Genomic DNA, 26,564 nt, shown 5'->3' on the forward strand with positions numbered 1-26,564 from the left:
GAGGAGTAAAGGTCATTTTATAATTTAATCAACTAGGGTCTTGATTCAATGAACAAAACCCAATTCTGGAACACTTAAGAAAAAAAAAAAAGACTTCATTGAAAAGTGTATCATTAAAATGCTTTATGTTACAAGTAGTGGCAATGCCAAGTCATATCTTGACTAAGAAAATATATTTCAGTTCATATAACTTGAAATGAAATATGAAAAATCAGTCTTAGAATTGGTAAAATAGAACATACTCCTACATATTCATGAGGGCCTCTATTCTGCGGCATTAATTTATTACTTCTGCACCAATACCGTACTGCTTTAATTACTATAGCTTTGCCCTATATTTTACTGATAGGGCAAGCTGTTCCTCATTATTCTAACTTTTTTTGACTATTCTTGGCATTTCTCCTCCAGAAGAACTTTTGAATCAGTTTGACAATTTCCAGAAGAAAGTTCCATTGAGATTTTTTAATTGGAATTGCAATTAAATTTTTAAAACCTATAACTTTACCTTTATAAATGGCTCTTTATGAAAAAGATAAAATGCTTCTCATGATAAAGTCCACTCTTCTTGATATGATATACAAGGCCTTTCATAATCTACTTTTTTCTTACCTTTCTAGATGCCCTGCTATTTCTAAATTTCTTTTAAGAAGATATAGTAACTTATTTATTTTTATTTTTAAAATTTTGGCGGCACCGGGTCTTCTGTTGCAGCACTCAGGCTTCTCTAGTTGCAGCAGGAACTTACTTTCCTTTCAGCATGTGAGATCTTAGTTCTCCAACCAAGGATCAAACCTGCATCCCTTTCATTGGAAGGTAGATTCTTAACCACTGGATCACCAGGGAAGTCCCCCTGCTATTTCTTGCCTCACATTTTAATTCTCCAGCATCAGCAGAGACTATATATCATTAATTTTTATGTAATTTATTTTTTATTTTTATCATTTATTTATATTTTATCATTGTTGAGCATAGTCAGCATTTAATACACAATAAATATTAAGCTCGTCTCAGAGACGCAGTAAATATTTATGGGAATTAAAAAAAAAACAAAACAGAGAACAAGTAATTTGCTCAAGGCTACATGGTCAGTAAGTGGCAGAAGCGAGACTGAAGCCTATATGTGTCAGTTGACAAAGTCAACACTGCCTCCTCAGAGACTGAGGTCAGCTATAGCCTTCTACAGGAGAAGGCAATGGCACCCCACTCCAGTACTCTTGCCTGGAAAGTCCCATGGATGGAGGAGCCTGGTAGGCTGCAGTCCATGGGGTCGCTAAGAGTCGGACATGACTGAGTGACTTCACTTTCACTTTTTGCTTTCCTGCATTGGAGAAGGAAATGGCAACCCACTCCAGTGTTCTTGCCTGGAGAATCCCAGGGACGGGGGAGCCTGGTGGGCTGACGTCTATAGGGTCACACAGAGTCGGACACAACTGAAGTGACTTAGCAGCAGCAGCAGCAGCATAGCTTTCTACATAATGCACGGCACGCCTCTCTCTTTCTCTCTCTCTCCCCTTATTTACTCAAATCAGGATCCAAACATGATCCACATGTAGCATTTCGTTGACATGTTCCTTAATTCTGTTAGTGAGTCATTCGCCACCTTTTTAAAAATTATGATTAAATACACAATAACATTGGGCTTCCCTGGTGGCTCAGAGAGTAAAGTGTCTGCCTGCAGTGCAGGAGACCTGGGTCCGATTCCCAGGTCGGGAAGATCCCCTGGAGAAGGCAATGGCACCCCACTCCAGTACTCTTGCCTGGAAAATCTCATGGAAGGAGGAGCCTGGTAGGCTGCAGTCCATGGGGTCGATAAGAGTCGGACATAACTGAGCGACTTCACTTTCACTTTTCACTTTCCACTTTCATGCATTGGAGAAGGAAATGGCAACCCACTCCAGTGTTCTTGCCTGGAGAATCCCAGGGATAGGGGAGCCTGGTGGGCTGCCGTCTATGGGGTTGCACAGAGTCGGACACGACTGAAGCGACTTAGCAGCAGCAGCAGCAGCATATTTTGTTAATCCATTCATCTCTTGTTGGACACAGGTTGCTTCCAGTTTTTGGCTATTGTAAATAATGCTGCTAAGAACAAAAATGTACAACTATTTCTTCAAGATCCCGCTTTTAGTTCTTTGGGGTATATACTCCAAATGGAATTGCTGGATCGTGTGATAGTCCTATCTTTAATTTTTTGAGGAACTGCCAAATTGTTTTCATAGCTGCTCTACTATTTTACAATCCCATCAACAGTGCACAAGGGATCCAATTTCTCCACATCCTCACCAACCCTGCCACCCCACTTTTTTAAATCACTTATCTGTTGAAGAAACTGTGCCATTTGTCCTTTAGAATGTCTCACATTCTAGATTTGACAATTGCATCTTTGTGTTACCATTTAACAGGTTCCTCTCTTTCCCACATTTTCTGTAAACTACATTTCCTGTAGATCTAGATTCTTGATTAGATTCAGGCTCAATTTTTCTGGCAAGAATAATTCATAGACAGGGCTGTGTACTTCCCTATTCAACACACCAGGAGGCATACAATGTCTGAGTGCCCCACTTCTGGTGATGTTAAGATTACTAGTGAGTTCAGGTGCTTTCAGCCTAATCCATCCATTTAAAATTTCCCCATCAATATTTTACCTAACGGTTTTAACAACCATTGATGATTATTTTACAGATCCATTATTAGGAGTTCATTAGGAATTCCAAAATGGTAATGTTCTAATATTCTTTTTTGCATTTATTAGCTAGAATTGTTCTATAAAGAAGTTTCCCTCTATCAAATTATCCTAAAATGCAGTTAGTAGAGGACCCATGCTTGATTTTTTTTCTCTTCTATTTATCCATTTTGAGAATAATGAATTGATCCCTACCAAAGTAGACCAACAGGGTTTCTTTTTTTGGATTCAGTAGGAGTGATTATGAACTCATAGAATTTTATACTTTTTATTTGCTTTCCAAATACCATTTTCACCCTTCAAAGTATTTCTAGACTTCTTATTAAGTACCACTGTGACTTACTGTTTCTTTTCATTTGAATCCAGGCTTCATGAATATTGTCAAGTTTTAATCATTGAATTCCATTCCCACAACCAAATAATATTGATTAATTCATATGCCAACCAACCCTCAGTCTTCCTGAGAATGTTGAAATAGAAATGGCAAGGGAAGGGAGAGAGTTATTAGATTATTTCCAACTCCATTAGGAAATTCAGTCAGTTCTTTCCTTAGACCAACTCAGAATATAAGACTTACTTGTTTCCTAGCTGTTCAATGGTTGCCAAATTGAAATGATCCCCACCTGGTGACGAATTCTGATTACACAAAGGTATAGAAGATAAAGTTGTTTGGACTCCCTACCATCCCTTTTCCTTTCTATAAGCAGACCTCCCCTATTTATTCAAGAACTACCCCTATTCCTTGGCTCAGATGGTAAAGAATCGCCTGCAATACAGGATACCCAGGGTTCCAGAAGGTCATGGAAATCCACTCCAGTATTCTTGCCTGGAGAATCCCATGGACAGAGGAGCCTGGCAGCTACAGTCCAGAGGGTCGCACAGAGTCAAACACGACAGAAGCGACTTAGCACACACACACATGTACCCCTGCAAATTCATTGGAAGGACTGATGCTGAAGCTGAAACTCCAGTACTGTGGCCACCTGATTCAAAGAACTGACTCATTAGAAAAGACCCTGATGCTGGGAAAGACTGAAGGTGGGAGGAGAAGGGGACAACAGAGGATGAGTTGCCTGGATGGCATCACGGACTCGATGGACATGAGTTTAAGTAGGCTCCAGGAGTTGGTGATAGACAGGGAAGCCTGGTGTGCTGCAGTCCTTGAGGTCACAAAGAGTCGGACACAATTGAGTGACTGAACAGAACTGAACTGAATGTACACCTACTCCACCTGCTAGGCCAGCCAATCACTTGGCTCTTACCCCAGGCCCCAGGCAGGGGACCTGGGACTCGAGCCAGGCTAATTAGCCAAGCTACAGAGTTTTAGTATGGACTATTGGCAAAGATTTGCACTGTTGCCTGTGCTGCTGCTGCGGCTGCTCCTGTTGCTTCAGTCGTGTCCAACTCTGTGCGACCCCATAGACGGCAGCCCACCAGGCTCCCCCCAGTCCCTGGGATTCTCCAGGCAAGAACATCACTAGCTATTAGAGTCATCTCTTCCAACAGGGCAAAAATGTGTAATCTTTGTGCATTTTAATCTATTGACCATAACTGGGCATTGCTAAGGCCAGCTCTTTCCCTGGATTTATTTTTTTTTTTTTAATCATTATATTTCCTTTTTCATTAAACTAGTTTGAGTCTGGTTTTTTTCACTCAAAACTAAAACACCCTTAACCCAATGGGAGAAATCAAAACAGAAAGGAAAAGAAAAGAAAAAGGAAAAGAAGGGATATAGTGAATGGGAAAAAAGAGAAACTTAGATGAATGCCACTATAATAAATTCTCCAAACTTCCAACTGCTTTAGTCAATGAGTCTTATACCTGAAAGGAATCATACAAATTACTTAGCCCCATTATATTTTATTAATTTCTTACTTTATATTTGATATCCCTAAGTTAGACAAAAATTACTTTGCCATATTATTTATTCATGCTTGTATTAGGGTCCTCCAGAGAAACAGAGCCAATATGATATATATATAGATATAGATGTAGATGGAAATTTAGACCTATAATCTATGTCTGTCTATCCATCCATCCAATCATTCATCCATCCATTCATCTATCTATCTAGAGAGAAAGAGAGGTGTATTTTAAGGAATAGGCTCATGTGATTGTGAGGGCTATTAAGTCTGAAATCCATAGGGCAGACTAGCAAATTGGAACTTCAGATGAGTTGATGTCTTGAGTCTAAAATCTTCAGGGCAGAGCAGCAAGTGGGAAACTCAGACAGGGTTTCTATGTTTTAGTCTTGAGGCAAGAGTTGTTTGTTCCTTCTTCTGGAAAGCTCAGTCTTTGCCCTGAAGGCCTTCAACTGATTGGTTGAAGCCCCCGCATTATGGCCTGTAATTGCTTTACTCAAGTCTATTGATTATAAATATTAATTATATCTGAAAAATATCTTCACAGCAACATCTAGACTAATGTTTGACCAACCAGCTGGGTACCCTTGCCTAATCAAGCTGACATAAAATTAACCACCACAGTGTTGTCCTACCTCAACCGGTAAATAGCTAGAGACATGCATATATTTTATAAAATGATACAAAAAGAAAATTAGAACCAGAACCAGAGACTCAGACTATCCTCCTGCCTATGTAAATTAAATAGGCATAAAGATTTTAACTGATTTGTTCAAAAGCCGATGATAGAACCAAGATAATGAGCATATGATGATTCTCCTTAGGACAGCCCAGACCCTTGGATCTTAACACTAGGCATTTTATTCTGTGGAGAACTCACAATTTTGGACTTCCTTACTTTGAGGGTGATTACCTCCCATGGTTTGAGAGCAAATAAAAATGTTACCTATGCCATGACAGCCTTTTTTGTTCCCAGTGAACACACAAGCGCATAAGAAAGGGCTGATGAGGAAAATGTTGAATTTTGGCTAAGCTCTGTACTTTTGAAAAATAATGACAATAAGAAACTCCCCCATCTTTGTTTTATGAAACCCCCTATCCTTTTGTGTTCTGGGAAACAGTATACCCAACAGGATCACCCTTCTTTGTGTGACTTAGGACTGACAACTCTGTCTCATGTCTCCCTTGTTGACTTGTAACTGTGACAAGACCAAACATAGATCTTTCCCCTTTCACCTAAACCTGCTAACAAGGCCAGACACACTCTCCAATTCCTCCTTGTCTCATGAATGATTAGCTGAGATTAGAATTGTTGGTCTGCCTCAAATCAGCTAGACACAAATGTAAACATTTTCTGTTCAGCCAACTTACTGAGATGCCTCATGACTGCAGAACAACCGCCTATGAATCCCTCACCTGTAAAACAGTAGGGTAATACCACCTGCCAAGAAGCTCTAATCTTGGCATCTGGGGTGTTCTCCATATTGTAATCAACAGGATGAGATCAATTTCCTCACTTGTTCAGGTTTTGTCTTTGGCAATAACATCCTTCAAAGGGCTGAAAATTAAAAAAAAAAAAAATTTTTTTTAAAGAAGAGGGACTTCCCTGGTGGTCAAGCAGTTAAGACTCTGTGCACCCAATGCAGGGGACCCAGGTTTGATCCCTAGTCAGGGAACTAGATCCCACATGCCATATGAGATCAGGGCAACCACATAAATAGGAAAAAGGGAAAAAAAGGGGTCTAAACACATGGGGTGACAGCTGGGTCATAGTTACAAAGAAGGGGAAGGTGTAGTTGCCTCAGGTCATATACTGTGGCTCATTAAATCTGTACCTCCTCAACCGAATTATTAAACCACTACCCATTCGGCTTCAGAGGACCAGTGAAGGAGTTCATTAACTGATTTCTGGATTGAAATCAATGAAATCTATTCATTTCTTTAGTGCTAATCAGGGGAAAGTTAAAGGTTGAGAAAGGAATGAAAGCAGCCCCTGACACAAGCTGGCCTGGCATTCCACAGGGTATTCTCCTGTATGTGTGTATATACATATATATATACACACACACAATCTCAGGAGACCTTAAAGTGAGCCAAAATAAGGCCACATGTTAGTTTGGCCTAGGCCACTGTGCCACACACACAGTACGAAACATCCTGCTACCTTGGTTAAAATGAGTGATTGCTGCTTCCTAACCAATTTCAGCTTTTCCTTGCTTAGTCTGCCCTCCTTATAGGTAAGATTTGAGATAGCCAAAGGTAGAGCTGCTAGAGCCTTTCTGCAACTCTTACACTCTTCAACTTCATATCTTCTTCAATCCTGTTGCATAGAATGCAGACAGACATCTTAGATCATGAGTCCAGGCTACACTCAGTGGAACAAGAGAAAAGACAGCTGTGTCTTGGACATCAAAGAGCACCATACAGTCCTGAACTGCCTTCCCTGTCTTTTACATGATTAAGTAAATGCAGAAAGCAGGAAGGCTAGAGCTGGCTGAACCTGTAGGAAGGAAGAAGGGGACGAGAGTGGGGAGGAAGGAGAAGAGGGGAAAGACAGGAAAGGAAGAAAAGGGTACAGGGTGGGCAGGAGAAGGAAAGGAGTAGGAAGGGACAGGATGAGGAGTTGGGTTAGTCCCAAGGTCTAAGCAACTCTTTTGCTTGTTGTTCCTAGAGCCTTAAAAGAGTGGGTTTCATTGGAAATTATTAACTATGATACTTTCTACAGAACATTAACTCAAAATGATGGCAATAATAAGGTGCTGTGTTCATCATGTCAGGGATGAAAGCCAGAGCTAAGTTTGACTCAGGCAAGGCAGGTACTGGAGGGCTCTGGCTTCACACAGTGGTTACTACAGCTTCAGGCACCACATTTAGACAGAACGTTGCTCAGGGGAAGAATAGTGATCTCCTTCCACGGCCCTTTCTTAAAAGTGAAGAAACCTTTTGCCATGAGCCTCCCTTCAGAGTTGCCCTTCAGTGTACTAGCCAGAGCTAGATTATATATCCATTATTAGAGCAATAACCGGAGAAGGTGATGGCACCCTACTCCAGTACTTTTGCCTGGAAAATCCCATGGATGGAGGAGCCTGGTAGGCTGCAGTTCATGGGGTCGCTAAGAGTCGGACATGACTGAGCGACTTGGCTTTCACTTTTCACTTTCATGCGTTGGAGAAGGAAATGGCAACCCACTCCAGTGTTCTTGCCTGGAGAATCCCAGGGACGGGGGAGCCTGGTGGCTGCCGTCTATGGGGTCACACCGAGTCGGACACGACTGAAGTGACTTAGCATAGCATAGCATAGAGCAATAACAGACAGAGAATAGGATTACCATGAATAAGAAACCATTCTTATTAACTTGGGTCCACCCCTAGAACTAGGGACGAGATCATCTTCCCCTTAGTCACAAAGGGGAGAGATAGATACAAGACCACTACTTCTGGGGTGAGAGCTTTTTAACTCACTCACAAAAAGGAACAAAATTGTCCCATTTGCAGAGACGTGGACGGACCTAGAGACTGTTATACATAGTGAAGTGAGTCAGAAAGAGGTAACAAATATTGTATATTAACACATATATGTGGAGTCTGGAAAAGTGGTACAGATAAGCCTATCAGAAAAACGGAAACAGAGACACAGATGTAAAGAACAAATGTATGAACGCCAAGGAGGGAAGGAGTGGGATAAATTGGGTGATTGGGATTGATGTATATATGCTGGCACTGCCACTACTGCCAAGTCACTTCAGTCGTGTCCGACTCTGTGTGACCCCATAGATGGCAGCCCACCAGGCTCCCCCGTCCCTGGGATTCTCCAGGCAAGAACACTGGAGTGGGTTGCCATTTCCTTCTCCAATGCATGAAAGTGAAAAGTGAAAGTGAAGTCGCTCAGTCGTGTCCGACTCTTCGCGACCCCATGGACTGCAGCCCACCAGGCTCCTCCATCCATGGGTTTTCCAGGCAAGAGTACTGGAGTGGGGTGCCATCGCCTTCTCCGGTATATATGCTACTGTGTATAAAATAGATAACCAATGAGAACTTACTGTATAGCACAGGGAACTCTACTCAGTGCTCTGTGGTGACCTAAAAGGGAAGGAAATTTAAAAAGGGGATATACGTAAACATATGGATGATTCACTTTGCTGTACAATATAAACTAATACAACATTGTAAAGCAACTACACTCCAATTAAAAAAAAAAAAGGGGCAGTATAGGACTTGGGTGCCCCATTCACATTCCCACTCATTTGTAAAGTTACTCTGACAAGTTTCCAGCAGATGGCAGTAAAGTGCTTGGAGAAAGGGCTGCTGCCACCAAGTCACTTCAGTCGTGCCAGACTCTGTGCGACCCCATAGACGGCAGCCCACCAGGCTCCCCCGTCCCTGGGATTCTCCAGGCAAGAACACTGCAGTGGGTTGCCATTTCCTTCTCCAATGCATGAAAGTGAAAAGTGAAAGTGAAGTTGCTCAGTCATGTCCAACTCTTAGCAACCCCATGGACTGCAGCCTACCAGGCTCCTCCGCCCAAGGGATTTTCCGGCAAGAGTACTGGAGTGGGGTGCTATCGCCTTCTCCAAGCTTTCCCTAATTTACACACAGTGAGGTGACAAGGTCAATAATTAACAAAAATCAAGATTATGTTAAGACGATGGGCTTCCCTGGTGGCTCAGACTGTAAAGAATTCCCCTGCAGTGTGGGAGACCTGGGTTTGATTCCTGAGTTGGGAAGATCCCCTGGAGGAGGGCATGGCAACCCACTCCAGTATTCTTGCCTGGAGAATCCCATGGAAAGAGGAGCCTGGCAGGGTATAGTATGTGGGGTCACAAAGAGTTGGACATGACTGAATGACTAACCACATTAGACAAAAGTGGTGGTGAAGCTGAGAAATGAGAGTCCTACAACATAGATAATCAAATTCAAGTAAACTTTAAAATAATATATCTGGTAAATTCTATTTAATGAAACAATTCATTCCATATTTAAGAAATGTTTGAAAAATCTTTATTCAATAAGTTCCAATGTAGTTACTCTGAAAAAAAAATAGATATCCTAAATTGAAAATCATTATGTTAATCAACAAAAAGTTTTAAAATATCTGTCAAGATTGATGTCTATAAGAGTGGCAGCATTCAATTACATATTTGTATGTATATGTATTCATATTGTATTCATATACATACAATTCAATACAGCAAAGACCCTACTCTCTCTCGTATCAAATGATTATGGTACACAGAAAATTACTATACCGTGAAAAAAGATACCGATTGAATGGATGAAATATTATCACTAAAGATCATTATAAGACATGATTAATTTTAAAAAATCTGAGATTTAAAGAAAGCATTAAATTTTCTTCATTTCTCTCATGTATCTATAGAAAGGGAAAATACAGTCAAAATTAAACAAGCAAACAAAGGATAAAATTGGGAATACAGGGTGATATGTCAGGAAAAGATTTTAAGAGAGTCTGGCTAATCAATTTTCTTGTTGCTGTAACCTCTACCACTTTCTCTTAATATCAAAGAAGAATTGTATAAATAATTATGATACAAGGAATTTCTTAGGATCAGTTGACACTATGGGTCAATAATATATGCAACGTGTACGATGAAATGGAATTCCTTTCATATCTTCCCTGTGATCACGGGCATAGTCCCATAAGTAATAATCCAGAAGAATGGAATTGATCTCTCCAGTAGTTTTTTCACCCTTTTTTTCAATAAGCTCCAGAAGACAATCCCTGATCAGCTCGACACACCAAACTGAGCACCCTCTGATTTCCACCTCTTGCCTATTCCCATAAAAAAGCATTTCTCCTGCAAGGAAGAAAAAGAAAAATAAGCACTAATAGTCAATGAAATAAAATGTATTCAAAACTTTACTGTAGGACAAAATGCAGTAAACAGTACTCATTTTAAAATTGTAAATCTCAGACTTTATTTATTTTTGGTAATTTAAACCATGTCTAAACTCTGGCATTAGTTCAAAATTGCAAGTTAAGTTCCACATGGACAGGGATCGTGTCTGATTTGATTGTCTCAATATTCATAGGACCTAGCATGGCCCCTTGCATATACTAGCTCCCCAATAAATATCTGCTAATTGAATATGGGTGAGCCATACATTTGAAAATATGACAGCAAGATTATTAAATTATTTAAAAGAGAGGATTTAAAATTTGGGTTTGATGTTGGAGAAAAAAAATTACTGCAAAATTTGGAGGACTCCCAGGGGGCCAAATAAACAGCACCTCCCTTACCCTTGAGAACTTAATGTTGTCTTGGGGACATCAAGAAAAACCTAGGAGATCAAAGTTCTTAGTTTGAGCAAGGAAAACCATTCTTGTTCTTCAGAGTCAGGATCCTTCTGTCAGCTCTGCCTGAATACAGAGCCGCTAGATCCTACAGGTATTCAGTGCTTATCTCCAGAGTATATCTGATCCTGCAAGGTAGACACTGGCAGTGCTTTGCCAGGGAGACTAGAATTGGGCTTAGCAACTCAACTGTCATTAAAGATGAGGCAGATAGAGTAAGTGGATGCAGCAGCTGGATGCAAAATGTGATCAATTAGAGAGCATATGCTGCCCCGTCAAGGTAGACCCCAAAGTTTGAGCATTTTTCTTCTCTTGGAAATCAGAAAATTGAATTTCACGTGAAATCTAATTGTCAAGTGTTGATAACTAATTAAAAATTGCTTAAAACACAGTTCAAGCCAAACAAAACACATCTGCAAGCTATATTTGGCCTCAGGCCACCAATCGGTACGCTTGCACAGAGCTTCACAGTAGCTGAGAAGCCCTGTGATCCACTGAGACCTAGAGGAAATGCCCTACCCCCACTGGTTCCATTCTGTCACTTGGGATCTTAAATTGTTACTTTCCTCCCTTCCTTATCTCTATCTCTGATCCTTGGGGCAAGTGGAGGAACAGACACTGACTTAGCATTTGAGTTAAGCCTTTTTGGATGTGTAGGATTTGAACTGAATAAAAGAAAATTTGGGTGGGGGAAACCAGGCAAGAAAGTGTTTATAAAGATAGGAATGTGTATTGCATACACCCCCCCCCCCAAAAAAAAATCAACTGAATATGGCTGTATGTAGAAGAAGCCCTGACTGCTAAAGGTTGTCCCTTTAAAGGTATTCAACAATTAATGATCCCAGACATGAGTATTATGACATAGAACAGCTTGCTATTTTTCAAATGAGGAAATGGGCAAAATGGATTGCCCAAGGCTACATAAAAATCTGGTAGAAGCAACCATAGGAATAATGGTACCTTTATATGCTGTGTCATTCTTATTTTGGGTGATTGAAATCTATTTGACGGGAGAAAATTACTCAATCATAAAAACAACTTCTTTTAAAAATAAAGAAAAAAGTAGCTGAAAATATTGCCCCTAAAAGAGAAATTAACATGAAAATTGTACAATATAATTATTTTCCTTATGCAAAGGAATATTCAAAAAGCGAAAAGTTACTTTTCATACAAACACAATTATCTATACTTATGGCAAATAAATAAGCCTAGAAAAGTCAGTGACTTGTGCAAGATAAACCAGCAGCAGACCCTGGAGCCTCCTCACTCAAAATCCAGTACATATTTATCTCTCAGCCCACTTTTTATTTCACAGTGTAGTGTGCTCTTAAGCTTAATTAATAACACTTTGAATACAAACCTGAACTGTCTTAGTGTTGCACACCTTCATGTGACATAAATGTAGGTGTCATTTTAATGTAAGACTCTGAAATGATGATGTCCAGATAGTGTGATTTCCAGCAATAACCATATTCCATGGTGTAAAAAACAAACAGCAATTTTCTCTATAATTTAATTGCCTTTGCATTCTTTACATGTGCTTTTAACAATAATAGTGTTTTGTTTTTTTTTAAGGGAAGACCTTTTGTGAAAGAAATGACAAAGACTGAACAATTCACAGTATAACAAAGAATGTCTTAATTAAGCTAGCAAACCTTTGAGAAGCTTCTCCAGTAGTTCATTGGAGTATTTCAGGGCTCCCAGGTAAACGAGAACCTGAGGTAATCTATAGTCGGCAAACATGGTGATACTGGAGATGTCCTTAAAGCAGCCATCTCCTTTCCCCTCTAATACACTCCACGTATCTGCCACCAGGATTTGGGCCCTTTTGTAAAAAGAAATTCTTTTCCCCTGATGAATGAAGAGAATATGAATGTTACCTGGGTATCTGAAAGCCTTATGTATGCTATTAAAAAAAGGTACACATCGAAAACATTTTTTCAAGGGTAAATAATCTTACTCTTCGGTAAGAATTTATAGACCTTTTATAGAAAAAAAGGGAGTCTATAGATATTAAATTATCTCTATCACTCCAGGTTTATTTCCTTTATTTTTCAAAACACATAAAATACAATTCATGTCATCATGGTACTACTTAGTTCTTTTCCAATGACATTACTTTATATACATATTTCTGTGCCACTATAATTTATCTGCTTACTATGTTTAAGGGCTAGATAGCATTTCTTTAGAAAGTTTCTTAAAATATATATATATACTTTTCTGACTGCAACATAATTCACATTAATTATATAAAATATAGAAGCATATGAAAGAAAAAATAATCATCCCTGAACTTACTTTTGAAGAGAATTACAATATCCATTTTTTTAACCATTTCCTTTCAGATAAAATGATTAACTTATTTCAGAGATAAACACACAACTGATCAACAGCTAGAATTTATCAAGTCAACAATTTTTGGAAACAGTCCAAGTCAATATTTAAGTCCATATAACAAAATAAGCTACCAATTATATTTATACATGGCAGAAACAAAGTTAACCAAGCATTATAAGACAATGGGTCATAATTTAACTCAAAAATTCTCTATAAAACTACAAATGCTCATTAGCACTGACTGTGGAAAAACATAATTACAATCTACTCCTAGTCTTAATACCAAGGCTAATGACCTCAAATCATCTTTTATAACTGTGAGTCTGCTAACTGAAAAAGTATCACTGGCTCCCAAAACACATTCTGACCACCTTGGAGAATGTTTAAATAAGTAAATGACATAAAGAAGTAAATAAAGAATGAAATTAAATTCTTCAAGTATAGACTCCATATAAAAATTCTTTAAGATGATAATATAGATTCCTTTATTAAAAAAAAAACTCCATTAAAACTACTTCTTTTAAAAATATTGCTATACTATCCTAATGAGAAATAACTTAATATTGTTTAACCTTAAAGAATACCCCCTGCAATCAATCCAGATGTACTTTTTCTAAGTAAACTAAGTTTTCCATTCTTTTTAACTAAATTTTCTAAAGCCACCACTAAGAAACAGAATATTTTGTTTTTTAGGGCAAATACATACACTCATTTTTCGGTGTAAAGTCTGTAAATTACATTGAGTGATGGGGGAAGTAATTACTACTAAGAAATATTTCTATATCATCTGGGAATAATCTATATTCCCAAACCTACCAAAATATGACAACCTGGAAATTGTTCCTTTATGGATGCTGGACTTGTAGATGGTAACTAGATTTCTAATTCAAGTAAACTTTATTGAACAGCAAGCATAAAACTTAATTCACAAAATAAAACTGTTCCAAAAAGAAGTATTAATCATAATATATATTATAATAGAAGCTATTGTCTCCTATTTTTAACAAGATTCATAGAGCAAGGGCGTCCCAGGTGGCACTAGTGGTAAAGAACCCTCCTGCAAATTCAGGAGACATAAGAGATATGGGTTCAATCCCTGGCTTGGGAAGATCCCCTGGAGGAGAGCACGATGTCTGGAGATTCCCATGGACAGAGAAGCCTGGCAGGCTACAGTCTATAGGGTTGCAAAGAGTTGGACATGACTGAAACACCTTAACATGCATGCATGCATAGAGCAAACAGGAAAAATCGAGGAGCCAGACTTATATAACAAAATCAGTGCCAGCATCTAACAAAACACAAATTGTCACATCATGAGCACTGTTTTCATGGTAGCCAACTAGGATATCATGAAGGTTAGATTATAATACCCTAAAATGAAAACAAAAACAAATTCAAGTGAAGAATCTAAAAATAAATTCAAATCACCTATAAAGCATTTTTTAACAAGCTGATATGGTTTTTAGTAGTCAAATAATTTAGTAACCAAATCTACATCTCTAAAATATTAACTGATATCACTGAAAATACCAGTAAATTCTCTAGTAACAATTCCCTATATGTTCCATAGGGCTTCCCTGGTGGCTCAGATGGTAAAGAATCCTCCTGCAAGGCGGGAGACCTGGGTTCAATCCCTGGGTTGGGAAGATCCCCTGGAGGAGGGCATGGCAACCTACCTCATTATTCTTGCCTGGAAAATCCCATGGACAGAGGAGCCTGGTGGGCCACAGCCCATGGGGTCGCAAAGAGTCAGACATGACTGAGCAACTAAGTACATAACACATATGTACCATAATGCTTTGCATTAAAGCTTTGCTTTGCAAATAAAATATTTTCAAAATAGTACCTTTATAAAATAATAATCAATGTAAAACACTATAACCATGAGTTGATTTTCTGCAACAAACTTATCATGAACAAATAGAAAGGTCAAGAATTACAAATGCTTAATCATAACGTAACATGTTATCAATTATGCTTAGTCACTCAGTCCTATCTGACTCTTTGCAACCCCACGGACTATTGCCCACCAGGCTCCTCTGTCCATGAGGATTCTCCAGGCAAGAATATTGGAGTGGGTTGCCATGCTCTCCTCCAGGGGATCTTCCCAACCCAGGGATCAAAGCCAGGTTTCCCGAATTGCAGGCGGATTCCTAACCACCAGGGGAGAAAAGCTCAAGCTTTTCATGTATATTTATCAGTATGTCAGCATAAAGGAAGTTGATTTGTTAATTAGGGCTTTTATATAGTTACTGAATGGGCTTCCCTGATGGCTCAGTGATAAAGAATCCACCTGCCAACACTGGAGATGCAGGTTTATTAATCCCTGGATTGGAAGTTGCCCTGGAGAAGGAAATGGCAACCCACTCCAGTATTCCTGCCTGGAAAATCCCATGGACAGAGGAGCCTGGCGGGCTACAGTCACTGGGGTTGAAAAAGACTCAGACATGACTTAGCAACTAAACAACAATAGTTACTGAATATTCTAAATCAGAGTCACTTTAAGAGTTTTAAAAAATAAAGTTCTTTTACCCAGCAATCAGAATCTTTGATGGTGGTGCTTTGGAAATGTATCTGAATTCTGAAGTCTCCTGATTCTGGGGCACAGCCAGGTTGAGAAATCAGTCATCTAAACTGTTTCATTTAGACAAATTCTCTAACTTCACTAACTTGTTCACAATGTCTAAAAATGAATGATAATCTCAGTAAATAAGTGTAACATTAAAAACAATTATAACTATTTTTAGTAACTTGCTGAAGATTAAAAAATACAGCAATTGATACTACTATCATATTATGAAGGAGTAGGGAAAAGGACACTCAAATATGCTACTGCTGATCCTCTTTGTTATTGTTTTCCTGGAGAAGAGTAACCATTTTTATGTATTATAAGTCTGAAAATCCTGGCCACACTCTAACTCAGTAATCCCATTATGGGGAATCCATTCTAAGAAAATAATTACGGGTGTTAAACTGCTGTGCAATATTGCTTATTTTTACATAAAACTGGAAACAATAAGATATAAAATTTAATTAAAAAATAAAACTATATATCACAATTATTGTGGTAAAATAGTTTGGGCAAATAATTATGGTAATGTGCATCAATACAGTGGAGTACTATGAAGCCATTAAGAAGAGTAGCATGGAAAAAAACTGTGCTGTGAAAGAATTTTTACTGACATAGATGCTCATAATATATTAAATTCTAAAATAGTTTATATAGCATATTTCTTCCCAGCTCATATATATATCTATAGTCTCTATACATATATATATATATATATAGTCACACACAGAAAAAGACCAAATTGTGAACAATGGTTACCTCTTGGCAGAATAAAGACTGCTTCTCTGTACTATCCAAATTCTATAATTAATTTGTTTTACTTTTGCAATTAGAAAATTTTTTAAATATGTATAGAAAGACATTTGAGGACTTCCCTGGTGGTACAGTGGATAAGAATATACCTGCCAACTCAAGGGACATGGGTTCGATCCCTGGCCTAGGAAGATTCCACATGCCTCAGAGCAACTGAGCGCATGTGCCACAACTATGGAGCCCAAGCTCTACAGCCCAGGAGCCACAACTACTGAGCCCAAAGTGTGGCAACTACTGAAGCCCACACACATAGAACCTGTGCTCTGCAACAAGAGATGCCACCACAATGAGAAGCCCTGCACTACAACTAGAGAGTAGCCCCTGCTTGCCACAACTAGAGAAAAGCCCAAGCACAGCAACAAAGACCCAGTGCAGCCAATAAATAACCAACTAAATTTTTTAAAATACATTTGATTTTATCACTTTCTGAATTCAGCAGCAGTACCAAAAGTTCATCAGAATTCCTTTAGACAAGGAATTGAGCAAAGTGCTTTAATTATTCGTTTATCTTTTAAATGAATATGCAGAATCACAGAATAGAAAACAAACTTATGGTTACCAGGGGTGGAAAGTTGGGCGGGGGGGAAATCATTTGGAAGATTGGGATTGACATATACACACTACTATATACAAAGTAGATAACTAATAAGACCTACTGTATAGCACAGAGAACTCTACTCAATATTCTGCAATGGGAAAAGAATCTAAAAAAGAGTGGACAAAAAAATAAAAAAATAATAAAGAGTACACATATGTATAACTGATTCGCTTTGGTGAATTATTTATGTCACCAGAAACTAACCCAACATTGTAAATCAACTATACTCCATAAAAAATTTTAAAAATAAATAAATATGCAAAGGTAACTTAAAATTAACTAATCAAAGGACTGAGTCCTCACTATACACTCAGTGTTATGTGAGGAATCACAGGGATTCAAGAAATATAGTGCTTTGGAGTAACAATAATCATAATCTTATGAAAATATAAATGAAAAATGAAAAAATGTAGTAATACTTCTTTAAGTGAAAGTGAAAGTGCAGTCGCTCAGTCGTGTCCGACTCTGCGACCCCATGGACTGTAGCCTATCAGGCTCCTCCATCCATGGGATTTTCCAGGCAAGAGTGCTGGAATGGATTGCTATTTCCTTCTCCAGGGGATCTTCCTGACCCAGGAATCGAAGCCCGGTCTCCTGCATTGCAGGCAGATGCTTTACAGTCTGAGCCACCAGGGAAGCTTCTTTAAGAAAGTACTAAAATGTTTAAATTTGATTTTTGTTACATTTTGGGGAATTTTCTGTAAGAATGTATTTTAGAAATGAGTACTGATGGGAAATGGCTCAGGTACTAATTTTCCTTTTAAAATGTATCAGTCTTGGACTTCCCTGGCAGTCCAGTGGTTAAGACTCTGAGTTTCAAATACAGGGGGCACAGGTTCAATATCCAGTAAGGGACTAAAAGCCTACATGCCGCATGGTGTGGCCAAAAAGGAAAAAAAAAAAAAATGTGTTATCAGCCTTAAAAATTAATCTATATCCTGGTACAGTTTCTAATTGAACTTCTCAGCATATACAACAAATGAAAAGAAAGCAGTCTGCTGTAAATAAAAGAGAATTTCAGCAAATGCTTACTAACTCAATCTTATCTACCAAAAAAATTCACTCCTTTCTCTCACAGAAACAAAAATTCAGGACAACTTGAAAGTAAACAACTACATGATGTCCTGAATTCATTCCATCCTAGTAAGGGAGTAAGCAAGTGAAAGTCGCTCAGTTGTGTCCGCCTCTTTGAGACCCCATGAACTACACACTCCATGGAATTCTCCAGGTCAGAATACTGGAATGGATAGCCTTTCCCTTCTCCAGGGGATCTTCCCAACCCAGGGATCGAACCCAAGTCTCCCGCATTGCGGGCAGATTCTTTACCAACTGAGCCAGCATCCTAAAGTCATGTTAAATTTAATCTTAGCCCTTCTTCTACAACAACCACGTTGATTCTGGAATACACAGATTCCAAGCAACATGAATGACAGTTTGATTTCTTTTATACACTGTTTAATATATTTAAATGGCCAGCATGAAATAAGGAACTTGATCCAAATTTCCTGAAAAACAAGGTTGAAATGACATACTTTGAAGACTAAGATAAAGCTCATAGGAACCTCTGCATTAATAAAATGGTTCCTCAGAAGAGAATGAAGTTCAAAGTGGCCTAGGGTCTCTTCCCTAGGAACCGCCTGTGTCCCATCCATACTACTCTCCACAGGCACACTTAACTGGTCATAATCCATGCCAGGTCAATCAGTCCTTGTCCAGGAGTTTTAGAACTGGAAGCAAGAGAGTTCCTCCCTCTCTCCCTGGTAGCTAAAGTGATAAAATGGGGAACTCTTTTCCCACTATAGAGTATTGAGTAGAGTTACAGAGTAGGCTATAACAGAGCCTGAGCAGAGTTCTCTGTGCTATACAGTAGGTCCTATCAGTTATCTGCTTTTCTACTTCATGGAGAAAGTTGGTCTGCGGTAAGAGAAAAATGGAGTCAACAGAAACAAAGAAGAGAGGACTGAATCCCCATGGCTTTGAGTCCCTGATCCTGGATATTTATCTCCAAATCTTGTTTTGTGTCTGTCACTTGCAATTAAAAGAATCTTAACATAATCAGGCATCTTTCACTTTACAGTAGAACTGAAAAGCTAGCTATTTCTTGACTAAATGACCTAAGATATTGTACATTAGCTAACCTTTCTATTTTTGAGACTTTGGTTCCAAGTCTACAAATAGGACTATAATGCTCCTTGTCCTTAGCCCTACAGAATTGTTCTGTGGATCAAATGAGAGTGTGTGCATGCAAATACCTTATAAATCATAAAGAGAGATTTGAACAATATTACCAGTCATTTTAGTTGTTGTGATTACAAAAGGGTAGCTATAAAATTTCAAGTTGACATAAGTACTTATTAACTTAGTCAAGAGATTTATATATATGGTCCCTCTTAAGTTACTTTCAATTCTATTCAACAGTTAAAATACACAGTGATAATGAATTCTAAAAGAATTATACAAAAATAAAATCCAGGTGTATACTAGGAGAGTATACTAAATGTTCACCGTTTAAAAAGTATGCCTACTTAAATTTTTTTGTGAAGAAGTGAAGTGAAGTCACTCAGTTATGTCCGACTCTTTGTGACCCCATGGACTGTAGCCTACCAGGCTTCTTCATCCATGGGATTCTCCAGGCAAGAATACTGGAGTGGGTTGCCATTTCCTTCTCCAAGAGATCTTCCCGACTCAGGTACTGAACCTGGGTCTCCTGCATTGTAGGAAGACGCTTTACCGTCTGAGCCACCAGGGTAGTCTTTGTACCATAGAGCAAATAATACTGTTAAACTACCCTGTGCATGAAAAAGAAAATACATAGTATATATACATTAGAACTCAACAAGAAATTTTTTTAAGAGAAAATTTAGTATACATTCTGATTCTTATCCAATGAAGTAAAGTTTTTGAAGTATTAAAAGGACCTCACTATCCCTAAGTGACATCATGTTAAGTCTAGCGTTTTCTTAGGTTTGAAACATTGTAAAGGACAAAAGAATAAAGGAAATATACTGATTAGAAAACATTAAGAGAAGTAATGTCTTTTTAACACTGCTTAAGAATTTTGTTACTGTTCCTCGGTTCCATTAGGAAAAAATTCCAGAATTTAAATTTTTATTCTCGAAAGGAGTTCTGAAAGTAAAAGAGAGATCTATGGGAAGATAATTAAGAACTCTAAAATCTCTAGAAGGGGAGCAACTCACCTCAAACTGAGTCACATCTCTGTAAGAAGGAAAGTTTTCAACTACCAGGTACAATAACTTCTGAGCACTTTTATCACTTTTTTGGACACAATTAAGAAAAGAGCCTCCAAACTTCTCAAGCAGAATTTTCCCGGTTTCATTGAGAATCCGATGCCTCTCTTCTATCAAAGGCATGGGGACATCTGTGTCAGACCGGAGTATATGCCGAACCTCATCAAGGGTCACTGTGGCATAGTAGGAAGCACTAGTTATTGGGATCCCTTAGGAAGAAAAGCACATACAGAGGAACAATGTCATACTTTTATATTCATTAGGTCCTTGCTTTTACAACATACAATTGAAACCACTTAAGTATTACAGGAATGAATTAAAAGTAGATGAATAATTAAAAATCAGAAACAGATCCCTCATTCTGTATTTGCTTGTCTGTACTTACTCATCCACTTCTAACAATTGTAATATTACACCAAATGTATTTTGACTGTGTAGAGTGTGGGATAATATTTGTCCCTTTGCTCCTCAGATATCATCAGAGTGGCGTTCCTAAGAAAACCGACTTTCAGTCTTAGCTGCGACAGTGCTAAGTATTAAAATCAGAATCATTTCACACTGAAGAAAGATTTCATGCCAGCTTCTTCTCGTACTTTTAAGCAGAGGTACCGGCAATAAATTCGTCTTATCAATACATTATTCCATGTCCCAACCCACTCTGTGGGACCCTCCCAGTAAAATGAAATCTCAACGCCACTGGGTCTGACCGAGAGTAGGGGTACCAACCTTCGTCCAGAGCTCTGTTGACCGCGGCGCACAGGGACCAGTACCCACTGTACGTCTTTCCCCCGAACCCCACCAGACATTTATGCTCGTCACTCTCTGACCAGAAGGAGAAGTTGAGCGTGTCTGTCACGAACACCCAGTTAACGGCGGCCTCGTCAGTGCCCCTAGGGTTCAGCTCGTGAATCGCCTTCCAGCCCCCAATGCGCAGCTCGGGCCCCGTGGCCTTGGCCAGCAGCAGCTCGGCCACCCTCCGCACGCCTCCGTCATCAATGAACACATCTCGACTGTTCTCGGCAATGAATTTTGCAGACTCCCTGGGAGTCAGAAGCCCATCCATCCCGCACTTCTGTGGAACAGGAACCGACCTTTTGCCCGCGGGCTGGCCAAACGCCCTTCCCTCTCTAGCAGGGACAGAGGCCAGAGTCCCCTACGACTTTCCCTCCCTTCCCACCGCGGGATCTTTGCCCTAACAGGCTCCCGCCCTCTCAGAGAGGATAAGAGAACCGACGTTCCCCAAGCCCCTACGGCCCCGCGCGCACCACTGGGGCACCGCGAAAACCAGCCCGAGGCTGCAGGCACTTCCGGGAGGGGGGCTCCGCCCACTAGGGCCCGGGCGCGCGCCCAGACCCGCTTCCGGTTCTGAAGGTCTGGAAACCGCCTCCGAGAGTCGGTCGCGCGCCTACTGGGAGTTACCCAACTTAAGACCTGAGGACTTAGCTGATTTGCCTGTGCACCCACCCTCCCCAGGGCAGGTGGGCCTGCGAGAGCGCTGTGGCCCGAGTTTCAGCTACTCCAACCGGTGTACTGTGTTGCTCTCACTCGGCTCCCGCGCCTCTCCTGCCTACTGAGGGCGAAGTCTGGGCAGGACACCGTTGGCGACACGCTGCAGCCAAGTTCCTGGGACTCGAGGAACTTTATGGCCATGGGTCATAGTGTCGGGGACCGAGCCACCCCAAGACTGCGACACGGGTTGGCGGTCCCCCCAATCCCTATCCCCCAGGCAGTCCTCTTCATTTTGCTGTATTTTGGCCCCTTTGGTGGCTCAGACGGTAAAGGATCCGTCAGCAATGCGGGAGACCTGGGTTCGATCTCCGGGTTGAGATTCCCTGGATTAGGAAATGGCAACCCACTCCAATATTCTTGCCTGGAGAATCCCCATGGACGGAGAAGCCTGGTAGGCTACCGTCCATGGGGTTGCAGAGTCGGGCAGGACTGAGCAAATAAGCACACCTGGCCCATTGGGAGATTTAGGACTAGTTGGAATGTTTGGAGAAGTGAATGAGGAAACATCCATTTAAATTGTTAAATTAATATTGTGTGTCTGGATTTGTGCTTAAATACTGAAATACTGAATCCCAGTTAGTCTTGGGCCATGTCAAAAGCAGCAACTGTAATCCCCGTTTTTGCAAGAGAAACTGAGTGGTTCAGTGCTTAGTCCTTAGTCACAGCAGTGGTCTAAGCTGAGATGAGATCTCCAAGTCAAAGGCACTTTCTGTGAACCAACCTTAGCAATGCCAACTATCCTGGTCAGGTAGGGACTATGTCAGTGGCTCTAATCAACTGAGGAGACATTATTAGAAGATATACATATCCCCTCACAACCCCAAACTTTAAAAACAAAAACAAAACACAAACTTTCTAGTAGGATGAGGAATGAATTTTAGAAGTCAATGACCCAAATTTGCCTAGTGATGAAATTTTAGAAAGAAAGCAAATATATTTTTTCTCCTTTAGAGACTTATATTTCCATGGATCATATTACATGTTAACATCTTTGAAAATCAACTATTAAAAACAATCATCAGTAGTCATCTGTAGTTATGAATTTGGGGAGGATTTGGAACTTTACGTCTGACAACTGTGCCCCTAGAAAAGCAGAACATCTTCATCCCTCTAGTTTCTCCATTTGGATGAGAAAAAGGAGCTTTAAGAACTTCACTACAAAAAAAAAAAAAAAGAACTTCACTACAATTTGCTGCTGCTGCTGCTAAGTCGCTTCAGTCGTCAGCCCACTAGGCTCCATCGTCCCTGGGATTCTCCAGGCAATAATACTGAAGTGGGTTGCCATTTCCTTCTTCAATGCATGAAAGTGAACAGTGAAAGTGAATTCGCTCAGTCGTGCCCAACTCTTAGTGACCCAGTGGACTGCAGCCTACCAGGCTCCTCCGTCCATGGGATTTTCCAGGCAAGAGTACGGGAGTGGGCTGCCATTGCCTTCTCTGACGATTTGCTCTCCTTGAAAAAGTAACTAATACAGTAACACAGTTATTGAATAAATGTCGACCTATTGACTATCCCAGCAGTTCTAAGTCTTGGGAGTCAAAGAAGTTGATTAGTACAGAGTTCCCTGGTGGTCTAGTAGTTAGGAGGTGGCACTTGCACTGCCGTTGTCCCAGCTTCAATCCCTGGTGGGGAACTAAACATCCTGCAAGCCATGTGGCCAAAAGAAAAAAAAAGTTGATTGATTAGCGAGAAGTTCTAGCAATCTACAAAAGAATCCAAGAGGTTAAATAATTTAGGCTATTTTCTGAGGCTTGTTGACAGAAAAATCAACAACTTGAATTCTACTATGTTCAGGCTATTGAGTTAGACACAGGAGTAGTATAAACAGAAGTAAAACATGCTTCTTTCTCTCAAGGAACTTGTTGAGATAAAGTATAAACTTTGCATGTGTAGGGTCGAGGTGTTTTTTTTTTTTTTTTTTTAAAGTATGTTTGCAAGATGCTGGGAGTACAAAAAGTGAGTTCTTTACCTACTCAACATCCTTACCTTCCTTTGTCAGAATTTCTTCCCAACAGAATTCTGATGTTCAGAAATCCCTCTCTCATTCACAGTTGATGTAGCACAGCATTCTCAGCTCCAGAGGTCTGGACTGGTCTAAGGGTAATATTACCCTCTTGCCAGAGATTGGATTAGGATCATGCATGTTCCCCAGTTCACCTCAGTGAGTTGCAAGAATAGGTTTGAAGGCTGCTTCCAGAAAGTCTTTTCCAGGAGAACTTTGAGAAGTGATTCACAATTCTTCTGGACATAGTTATTATTGGATGTGAGGCTTGAAATTGCTACAGTTCTTTTAAAAATAATTAATTTTTGGCTGTGCTGGGTCTTTGTTGCTTTGTGAAGCTTTCTCTGGTTGTGGTGAGCAGGGGACTACTCTCTAATTGAGATGCATGGGCTTCTCATTGCAGTGGCTTCTTTTGTTGCCAGATCTCAAGCTCTAGAACACAGGGTCAATAGTTGTGGTGAGCAGGCTTAGTTTCTCCGCAGCACATGGAATCCTCCTGCATCAGGGATCAAACCCATGTCTCCTGCATTGGCAGGTGGATTCTTTACCACTGAGCCATCAGGGAAGCCCCCACTACAGTCCCTTTGATGGTAACTGGAACAGAAGTCTACATATAGGGGAAGTCAAAAGAATGGCAGAGAGAGAAATGGAACTGGAATCATGGGATTATGTCTACTCTTAAGTTTGTCTTACTTCTAGATCTCCAATTATCTGAGTTAATAAACTTCTTTATCAGTTCAGTTCAGTTCAGTTCAGCCGCTCAGTCGTGTCCAACTCTTTTCGACCCCATGAATTGCAGCACGCCAGGCCTCCCTGTCCATCACCAACTCCCAGAGTTCACTCAGACTCACATCCATCAAGTCAGTGATGCCATCCAGCCATCTCATCCTCTGTCGTCCCCTTCTCCTCCTGCCCCCAATCCCTCCCAGCGTCAGTCTTTTCCAATGAGTCAACTCTTCGCATGAGGTGGCCAAAGTACTGGAGTTTCAGCTTTAGCATCATTCCTTCCAAAGAAATCCCAGGGCTGATCTCCTTCAGAATGGACTGGTTGGATCTCCTTGCAGTCCAAGGGACTCTCAAGAGTCTTCTCCAACACCACAGTTCAAAAGCATCAATTCTTCAGTGCTCAGCCTTCTTCACAGTCCAACTCTCACATCCATACATGACCACAGGAAAAACCATAGCCTTGACTAGATGGACCTTTGTTGGCAAAGTAATGTCTCTGCTTTTGAATATGCTATCTAGGTTGGTCATAACTTTCCTTCCAAGGAGTAAGCCTCTTTTAATTTCATGGCTGCAGTCACCATCTGCAGTGATTTTGGAGCCCAAAAAAATAAAGTCTGACACTGTTTCCACTGTTTCCCCATCTATTTCCCATGAAGTGATGTGGCCGGATGCCATGATCTTCGTTTTCTGAATGTTGAGCTTTAAGCCAACTTTTTCACTCTCCTCTTTCACTTTCATCAAGAGGCTTTTGAGTTCCTCTTCACTTTCTGCCATAAGGGTGGTGTCATCTGCATATCTGAGGTTATTGATATTTCTCCCGGCAATCTTGATTCCAGCTTGTGTTTCTTCCAGTCCAGCGTTTCTCATGATGTACTCTGCACAGAAGTTAAATAAGCAGGGTGACAATAAACAGCCTTGACGTACTCCTTTTCCTATTTGGAACCAGTCTGTTGTTCCATGTCCAGTTCTAACTGTTGCTTCCTGACCTGCATATAGATTTCTCAAGAGGCAGGTCAGGTGGTCTGGGATTCCCATCTCTTTCAGAATTTTCCACAGTTTATTGTGGTCCACACAGTCAAAGGTTTTGGCATAGTCAATAAAGCAGAAATAGATGTTTTTCTGGAACTCTCTTGCTTTTTCCATGATCCAGCAGATGTTGGCAATTTGATCTCTGGTTCCTCTGCCTTTTCTAAAACCAGCTTGAACATCAGGAAGTTCACGGTTCACATATTGCTGAAGCCTGACTTGGAGAATTTTGAGCATTACTTTACTAGCGTGTGAGATGAGTGCAATTGTGTGGTAGTTTGAGCATTCTTTGGCATTGCCTTTCTTTGGGATTGGAGTGAAAACTAACCTTTTCCAGTCCTGTGGCCACTGCTGAGTTTTCCAAATTTGCTGGCATATTGAGTGCAGCACTTTCACGGCATCATCTTTCAGGATTTGAAATAGCTCAACTGGAATTCCATCGCCTCCACTAGCTTTGTTCATAGAGATGCTTTCTAAGGCCCACTTGACTTCACATTCCAGGATGTCTGGCTCTAGGTCAGTGATCACATCATTGTAATTATCTGGATCGTGAAGATCTTTTTTGTACAGTTCTTCTTTATAGTTAAAGACATTTTGAGTTGGGTTTTCTATTATTTTCTATGAAATTATCCTAGCTTACACAGGTAGCAGATCCTATCTGATATCTTATGATTTAGTGGGAAAAGTGGACAATCAAATGTCTGGGTAGAGTTATACTTGAGCAACAGAAACCAGACTCCAGTGACCAAATGAAAAAGAAATTGTTATTATCATACAGTAAGACCTACAGAAGTAGACACTCCAAGGCTGGTGCAGCTATTTGAGAATGTCAGCAAGGAACTAGGCTCCTCGTTTTCTATCATTAGTATGTGGCTTTAT

At 40.1% G+C, this 26,564-nt stretch overlaps 1 protein-coding gene across 6 annotated transcripts; it reads right to left on the minus strand.

Annotated features, from left to right (window-relative positions):
• Nucleotides 1-9,516: 9,516 nt before the first annotated feature.
• Nucleotides 9,517-21,799, minus strand: QNG1 (Q-nucleotide N-glycosylase 1). 6 transcript variants are annotated; one of them, XM_055578934.1, is made up of 4 exons: nucleotides 21,688-21,799; nucleotides 20,372-20,595; nucleotides 12,510-12,705; nucleotides 9,517-10,357 (listed from the first exon to the last, which is right to left on the minus strand). In XM_055578934.1, exons 2-4 carry the CDS (start codon nucleotides 20,543-20,545, stop codon nucleotides 10,125-10,127), a joined length of 603 nt encoding a protein of 200 aa, XP_055434909.1. In that variant the 5' UTR covers nucleotides 20,546-20,595; nucleotides 21,688-21,799; the 3' UTR covers nucleotides 9,517-10,124. The 6 variants fall into 6 exon arrangements, with proteins under 6 accessions (XP_055434909.1, XP_055434908.1, XP_055434910.1 ...); XM_055578933.1 differs by having other exon boundaries at nucleotides 20,372-20,631; nucleotides 21,688-21,797; XM_055578935.1 differs by lacking the exon at nucleotides 21,688-21,799 and adding an exon at nucleotides 21,514-21,681.
• Nucleotides 21,800-26,564: the final 4,765 nt, after the last annotated feature.

This window comes from Bubalus kerabau, chromosome 4 (genome assembly GCF_029407905.1).
Source record: "Bubalus kerabau isolate K-KA32 ecotype Philippines breed swamp buffalo chromosome 4, PCC_UOA_SB_1v2, whole genome shotgun sequence".
NCBI lineage: Eukaryota > Metazoa > Chordata > Mammalia > Artiodactyla > Bovidae > Bubalus > Bubalus kerabau.